Source organism: Cicer arietinum, chromosome 6 (assembly GCF_000331145.2).
Source record: "Cicer arietinum cultivar CDC Frontier isolate Library 1 chromosome 6, Cicar.CDCFrontier_v2.0, whole genome shotgun sequence".
Lineage (NCBI taxonomy): Eukaryota > Viridiplantae > Streptophyta > Magnoliopsida > Fabales > Fabaceae > Cicer > Cicer arietinum.
In genome coordinates this window covers 8,188,419-8,197,356 of record NC_021165.2, presented here as the reverse complement: position 1 = coordinate 8,197,356, position 8,938 = coordinate 8,188,419, and the positions used below count along the sequence as shown (strand labels likewise).

Here is an 8,938-nt window from a genome sequence, read left to right as displayed (position 1 = left end):
TGAGCTGTGTGAACTTGTTCACCCTCAATCTCAAATCTCACCCTATATTTTTTTTCTTTCTTCATTTCCAATCTCCCACTCATCTTTCTTTGTTTTCTTCTCAACAACCTATAAAATTTGAAAGTGTAATGATGTAGAAGAATAATAAGAGACCAAAACAGTGTTGTCAAAAAAACATACATATTAATTGGTCACTTTGTTGTTGTGTTGGAATTGTTTGATGGGTGAAGAAAAGGGAAAAGAACAAGTGTTGAGAAAAAAGAAAGGTAGACACATGGGAGTTAATGGAGATAAATGGTTGTATAGTAGCTGTTTAAAGAATTGTGCTAATTGGCGTTGCTTAAGATACCAAAACTCTCCATTTAAGTGAAACAAAAACAAAACAAAACAAAACAAAACCTTTTTCTCTTCAATTTAGATCTCAATTTTCACTAATCAAATTTAAGGACCTTAATCTTATATCATAAGATCCGTGTCTTAGTTTAAGTACTCATGAAGAGACTTGGAAGCTCTGATTCTTTAGGTGCTCTCATGACAATTTGTCCACCAACAGGTTAATTCATAGTTCAAAACTTTAATTGTTTTTTAATTTTTTTTACATAATTCAGACATATTGATCGTGCGTGTTTGTTGTCCTGTCTCAACAATTTTTGCTATCAAGCATCTCAATTGTCTGACACTTTTAAAAGTACTTTTAATTTTTTTCTTTATTTATTTTTCTTATGTTCGATTCCTTCCTTTTTTTTTCACTAAATTGCATTACAACTCATCATGTTCTACTTTTGTTTATAAGAGACAAACAATAATAACCGTGTTACTATTATGTTATGTTACACTATAATGTTACTAACGAATTATATGTGATTTAATTTGCATTGATATAGAGGAACAAATTAGTCCAAGGAACAACCACGTGTATGGAAGGGAGTTTCAATCTATGTTGGAAGGACTTGATGAAGAAGGGTGTGTTGAAGAACCCTTACATCACTCTGAGAAGAAAAGAAGACTAAGTGTGGATCAAGTCAAGGCTTTGGAGAAGAATTTCGAGGTTGAAAACAAGCTTGAACCTGATAGGAAAGTGAAGCTTGCACAAGAGCTTGGTTTGCAACCAAGACAAGTTGCTGTTTGGTTCCAAAACCGTCGTGCTAGATGGAAAACCAAACAATTGGAAAGAGATTATGGTCTTCTCAAAGCTAATTATGATGCGCTTAAACTTAATTATGACAACCTCCAACGTGACAATGAAACCTTGCTCAAAGAGGTAAATTAAATTTACTTCATTTATTTTTTATTTCTTTTAACCTTACACACAAATAATTGTCTCATCATTAAAAATGTTGGTATTTAAATATAATTAAAAAAATTATATATCTTATAAATTTGAAATTAAATACATTAATTTTTTTTTATAATTTAATTTCAAAGAGTACTTTATTATACAATTACACATATGATTGTATCTAAATAACTTATTAAAATTAAAGGATTTATAAATTTTATTTACAAATAAATTGTTTGAATAAATTTTATTAAAATTAAATTTGATTTATCTCATCCATAAAATTAAAAGTAATAAGATAAACATTGGTCATTTATTTAGGGTGAAAAACTTTTTACCTTGTAGAAAAAAGTGTTTATAGTGTATAGTAAATAAATTTAATGAATACCTTTTGGAGAAAGAGTATTAAAAAATTGAATTTGGCTTGATTTGGCAGGTTAAGGAATTGAAATCAAGAATGCAAATAGAAGAAGAAAACACAAGTACTGAAAGCGATGTTTCCGTGAAAGAAGAGTTAATAACTCTACAAGACTCTACAACCACACCAACTTGTGATGAAACCGCCATTCCCGAATCAGATTCAAAGGATTTAAACTACGAATGTTTCAAAAACAGTGATGGTGTCGCTTCTCTGTTTCCTGCGGATTTCAAAGACGGTTCTTCAGATAGCGACTCAAGCGCAATTTTAAACGAAGACAACAATAACAGTCCCAACGCAGCGATTTCTTCATCTGGGGTTCTCCAAAATCACAACTTTTTGATGTCGTCTTCGCAATCTTCAATGAGTTGCTTTCAATTTCAGAAGTATGTGAAAATGGAAGAGCAAAATTTTCTTGGTGGAGATGAGACATGTGATTTCTTCTCAGATGAACAACCACCCACTCTTCAGTGGTATTGTTCGGACGATTGGAATTAAGAGAAAAGAGTTTTAAACTTGGGGGGGTGGGAATAGAAAAATAAGACATTATGACACGGTGTATTGTAGTAAAAATGGATCAATGATCGCATGGTGTGGGGTCGGAGATGAAAGGTTGATGATGATTAAAGCCGTGCGGAGAAGAGTTAATTCATCAATAATAATGATAAGGTTGAAATTAAATATGTCTTGTACAAATTTTGAAATTCATTGCTACAAAATATTTAATGTTCGCAGCTTAAATATGAGTTCAGTCCTCTATACTCTAAGGACATTTGTTAAACAAAAAAAATAAATTAAATATAAATTTTGAAGGAAAGATTTTAATTTTTATAATTTTAAACAATGAATTACACAATTTTTTAAATATAATTTTTATATTTAAATTTTAAATAAATGTACAAAAGACACTTGTTAATGTGTTTTTTTATAATATTGATCTTTTATTTTAGACTTATTTTAGTCTTTTATTATTCATGATTAATTTTGTCTTTATTTTTTTTTAAAGAATGTATTTTATATTTTGTCATAGTCGTAATAAAAGCTACATCAACATCAAATAATTTAAACATTTTCTATTAGTTATCAATATGTATTAATTATATGAATTCTTAAATAAACAATCCATTTAACATCATAGTAGGCTTTCAATTGAAAAAGAATATTCTTCAATACATGGAAATATATATAAACTATTTGAAACAAATAATATTCATCAGAGTTTTTTATATTTTTACTTTTTCCTTATTAAAGTTGCATATTTAACTTTAGATACAATTATATCTCAATATTTCAAGACAATAATCATACAGTTTGAAAGGGATATAATGAAAAATATTAAAATTCATTATTTGTAAAAGATAAATGACAAAATAAATTAAAAAATAAATAAACAACCAAATTATATTTATGTTTTTTAATAGGTATATATTATTATTGTTAGTTAAATTAGTACATTTCTCATTCGTCAGGATTTCACTCTCGATCTTTTCTCTCCGTCAACACCTTTAACATTTAGCTCAAACTAATTGAGCTATCCAATCCCTCAAAATTTACTATTTGCATATGATTCTATACTCATTTTCCTCTATCTACTTTAGCATTTAAAGTCATACCTATATTTTATGAGTGTTCATTAGGCATCATTCTCATGACACAAGTATGTAAAGAAATTATAAATAGAAGTGTATAAATGACGAGTTAGACCGAATGGTGCGGATCTCTTATCTAACCTTAACATTAGATCAACTAACTTTTTAAATTCAAACCCGACTCTTAATATGACGAGGTTCAAATTCAATAAAAACGAGATGATATAAAAACAAAATTAAGACGCCTCAAAATAAGTCATCAAACATTTATACATAAACATAATTTTGGAAAAAATATCATTCAACAAAAAAAGTTAATTGATTAAAAAAATTAATTTAATTGAATAATATAATTGAAAATACTCTAAGTGTTGTTTAAGATAAAGTATACATCGTGAGAAAAAAATTGTGTGTTAATTTTTATTAGATAAGATCAACTTCATTCACTTAAAATATTTGTATTCATATACTCCCTTCAGTTTATTAACAAAAATTGATATATATATATATATGAGTTGCAAGTTGTTACAAACTACAAGAAGAAGAAAACTACTTTACATTCTCTATACTTTTTACACATTTTTTTGTCCTTTTGATATTTAAGGTGTTCTTAATACCAATCTCTCGTTGATTTCAAGGTGGGAATATCATTGTCTCTTCGATTTGTGAATAGTATTAGTGTCATATTTGAGCGTGAAATTTAGAATGAATCTAACGGTGCATCGGTAGTCTAATACAAGTAGATTGAGTTATTTTATTTCGAGAATGTCGTAGTTGATTGTCTATTTACACTATTTTAAATAATATCACAAAACATTTTAAAGAGAGAATCTAATATACGACTTATGTAGGAAATATTTTTTGTGGTAAAAAACACTTTCCAAAACAATTTCATTTCAAAAGCAACAATATATGAAATAAACTAGTGAGAACATGGACATTATAAATAAATAAATAACTATATTTTCTTATACAAATTTATACAATACAAATAATCCAAAATAAGCTAGCGATGTAAGACATCCAGTAGATAAATTAAAATCTTTATAGATATGGTTACAAGTAAGTGCAAGTTACATATTGATGCAATGCATTTATAAGTTTTTACGTCATGATTGACAGTTTTAGGTTTGTTATACCTCAAGGAAAGACAACAAATTTGTTGACGGTCTTGCTACTTTTAGTTTTTCATTGGCCTCATTTGTTTGTTAAATGGTAGAAAATCCTTCAACTGATCTTTGTAAGATTATTTTTTATGATATTTATGGGACTTGCATATTTAGAAATGTCATACTAATTTTCTAATTTTATTTTTTGTTCGGCTATCGCCGTCTCTTATTAAAAAAAAAAGTTATTTATCATAGTAATAGTAATAATTTATTTAAAAAAATTTACTACTTTTTTTCTTGTATATTATTATTGTGCTGGATTACCACTTCTGTTCTTTGTAGGAAGGAATAGTTATTCACTAAAATTTAGCTAAAAAGTTTATTCACAAATCAAATGAACACATGAATAGTTCTTTCTCTTTTACGGTTTATGGTTTTGTTTTTTGCTATGTAAAGTAGAAGACAAGTAAGTACTTGCGCACGAGTCCCTCGCTTGTCAATATCGTCTTTTAAGATTCAACCATGTTATTTACTAGCTTTGTCATCTAAATGAAAAAGAAAAAGAAAAAGAAAGAAAGAAAGAAAAAAGAAAAAAAAAACAATCCAATAATATCAGTTTACGAATGTTTGTATAAGTAATTAAAGAGAGCTAGTGAAAATTATAAACAAGCTCCAATGAATATATGAATATACAAATATTTTATATCTTTTGTAGACTAAAAATGATAGATTTTATTGACTTAATCTTTAAAATTTAATTCGATTGACAAATATCAATATATTAAATTAAATTAAAAAACTCACAATAATCTAAATTAATTATTATAGAATTTAGGCTAAATTATATTTGTGGTCCTTTAACTTAATTTCAGGTAACGTTTTAGTCATTTATCTTTTTTTTTCCCGATTTAGTCCTTTATTCCTAAAAATATCAAATAAAGTATGAAAATATGAGTTTATTTGAAGATTTGCGTTACGAATTTGATGAAATTTGTATTATATTGAAGAATATAATTAATTTTATGAGTTTTGATTGAATTTTTGTATAAAAAAGGATATCATTGTTGAAATTTTAAAACATAAAATATCAAATTGTCACTTAAAATTAAAATAAATGACCAAGTCGGAAAAAAAAAAGATAAAGGACTAAAACGTTACCTGAAATTAAGTTAAAGGACCACGAATGTAATTTAGCCTAGAATTTATTTTCTCAATTACATAAAAAAATAAAAATAAAAACTTTTATCAACTCATCTTTTGGATCTATATACGTGCCAAGCTTTTTCTTTATCATAGCTTTGCTGAGGAGTCATGCCCCAATCACCAACAACCCTCCATGAAAACTAAATATATACCTGAAGCTCCCCTACCTATCAAAACTCCTACGTCCAAGGCCTTGATGACGTTTATTGCTAATATATTGTCCGAGGAGATCAAATCATTGATCTCTCTTATAATTTTTTTTTTCTTCATATAAATGAACTTCATTTAAATACAAATGAAAATAATATAAGTAAATTCATTATAGTTTGACACGGTTTTATCTATATCTTATTTTAAAACTAATTAAAAAAACAAAAAATCTACTGAAATACATATAAAAATTTCAAAAGTCAATAAAAAATAATCAAATTAAAATATTAATCATAATAATTAAACTAATTTATTTCATGTATAAACAATTATCAAGAATAAAATAAGATTCATGGTCTTTAATTCAATTCATTTGTGAAAATAAATATTTATATGTTCGATAATATCGACTAAAAATTGTCTATGACATGATCAATTCAACCACATGTTGATAAATCATATGTAAGACTAATACAGTGTTGAATTTGAAGATAACCTCTATAAACCATTTACTTATAGTATAGTGCCGACATAGTGAGTATGTTGGCTTTGTTAACACCGGAATTAGACTAGAAAACAAACGATGTGACACCATAACGACGAACAAACTAAACATCAAACTCATACGAAATAATCTAAAATAAAACATGAAGAAAAAAACTAAGTTTATGTAAAAAACCATTTATTTAAATAAAATGAGAGAATAAAATAATTTAGACGAGTGATTTTAGATTAAAAAATCATTAATGGACGGAGAAGAAGAAAAAAAAACATTGAACTTTTTCTTAAAAAAAAAAAAAAAAAGAGCAACGAGAACTTTCCTTATAGTCCATTTGATAGACATGAAAATAATAAGTTATTATATTATATCTGAATTCAGTGTTTGATGAACCAACAAAATATGATAAATTAATCCAAAGTTTTATCATATATTGTCTCTCTAGTTGAAATTTATATCTTGAATATGAGTTGGGTTACACTAGAATATGACAAGAACACTAATTTACTCAATTACCTTTATAAATATCATTTAAAATGTAAAATTGAAATATACTAAAAAATAAGTATCAAAACAATTTATAAAATATAATAAAGAATATAAAAATGAAAATATAAAAATAATTAATAGAATTTGATCTTAAACGTAAAAATGAAATATTAATAATTAACTTTAAAAATATTTATTATTTTATCGCAAGGATAGTTTTGTCTTTTATATAATTTAATAAGTTAGCATTCAAAATTATACATATATAAAAATTAATTGAAAATTTAAAATAAATATAATTTTTTTACAAGGGTATTTCTATAATTTGCATATGATAAATATCATATCTTTATTTATATTCTAATAAATAAAATAGAATTATTTAATTACTCATGATTTTTTTAATTAAACTATTTATTTATAGTGTCAATGGATAGTTTTAAATTTAATATTATTTTATTACTTATTTAATTTTTTTTAGTATTTTTTAATTTATAATATTTAAAATATAATAAATTAATTTAAATATAATATATATTATATTGATGAGATGTATACCAATTACATAACAAAATAAAATGTTGTTATATGTTGGTTATCACGTGTATATAAAATACTTAATATCATAATGTTTATTTTGTCACTATTATATTTTATCCTTATCAAGTTTTATATCATATTGTGTTTCTATCATTTCATGCACATATCGGACTCTAATAATTGTTTTGTATATCTTTTTGTATGTTTTAATATTTTTTTTATATACTTTATACTATCAATTATAATTAATATAACTTCTTATAAATTTAATCTAAAAGATATGTTAGTAAGATACATTATTAATTAATTCTCTTTTATCTAATTCTTTGTCAAATGTAATCTTTAAATTAATTGACTCGAAAAAAATATTTGTCCTATCAATAGTTTATATAATAATTATAATACACTAAAAATATATTTATCTCATATATAATCTATTCAATTCAAATTATCCGTATCGATCATCAGTATTTATGGCTTCCATCCCGTGCTAATAACATTTGGGAAATTGATTCTTTCATATATAATTTACACAAAAAATAATATATAATCTCTTATTATTGAAAGAGAATGAAAAAAATATATAAATTTTTATTTCAATTATAAAAGATCATACATTACTCTATGCTGTATAAACTTTCATGTGTAAATTACACGAGTTTACGTGCAAATCACACTTAAGAGGATCCACCCCATATTACTACGAAGCAAATCCAATCACGCGGCGCAACTTTTTAGGAAATGCTCTCTTTAATCAAATTTTTGTGTTTTTCGTTTTTGACATCGGTTTTGATTAAAGCAAAGGCCACAGATAAACTTACTGCTATTAACTAATTTATATAAGACCTATTTCACTAAAAACCCTTGAGTTAAAAAAAAAAGGGATGATAATGTCTGAAAAGAAAATATTTACACATATTGCGGGTGCAATCTTCCAACATGGAGTTGTTCGTTTTTCAATAGCCTAGCAGGACTCGAACGCATATGAATCATAATTGTATCGAGGTCATTCTTTTACACTTATTTTAATTTAAAGGTTTCTAAACCATAGTGCTCTTAAAAGGAGTCAAGTTTTATTTTTTATAAAATATTCAAGTATTGAATGTGTATTATATTTTATATTAAAATTTATACTTCAATGACGTTAGTCTTACTAGATATATATCTGTATAATTATGAGTCAAATAATGGAAATTGGATTTCTTACTGTCACAATTTGATGCATTTAACTAAGGATCTTGGTGATATGGTCCAAAAATTATAAACTTTAATTTTAATTTGGTTTAAATATAATATATGTCATTTATATTTTATTCAATGCAATGTAATTCAAATTAAATATAAAAGTTAATTATACTAAGAGTTAATTATGAGTTGTTATGAATTATCGATAGTTAGAAGGTTAGTGAAAAAGCTACAACTATCTAGTATATAAGAGAATCTACACTAACAATGTACTTACTTGTAAATCACAATCAAATTCAATAAAATTTAATTGCTTATCATTTTATTTGTGTATCGAGAAACATCCAAAGAGATTGTGTGAGTTATATAAGAGAGAGTCTTGTAAATTCATCAAGTTTATTATGCTAAGTATATCAAATTCGTTGTGCATTAGAGATTTTCACCAACAAATTGGCATAAAGAGATCGGTTCGAGATG

General features: G+C 25.4%; 1 protein-coding gene across 2 annotated transcripts; it reads left to right on the top strand.

Annotated features, from left to right (window-relative positions):
* Window positions 1–2,438, top strand: LOC101491372 (homeobox-leucine zipper protein ATHB-6-like). 2 transcript variants are annotated; one of them, XM_012716791.3, is made up of 3 exons: window positions 1–266; window positions 885–1,261; window positions 1,716–2,438. In XM_012716791.3, the coding sequence occupies exons 1-3, from the start codon at window positions 221–223 to the stop codon at window positions 2,193–2,195; spliced, it is 903 nt and encodes a 300-aa protein (XP_012572245.1). In that variant the 5' UTR covers window positions 1–220; the 3' UTR covers window positions 2,196–2,438. The 2 variants fall into 2 exon arrangements, with proteins under 2 accessions (XP_012572245.1, XP_004504111.1); XM_004504054.4 differs by having other exon boundaries at window positions 1–553.
* Window positions 2,439–8,938: the final 6,500 nt, after the last annotated feature.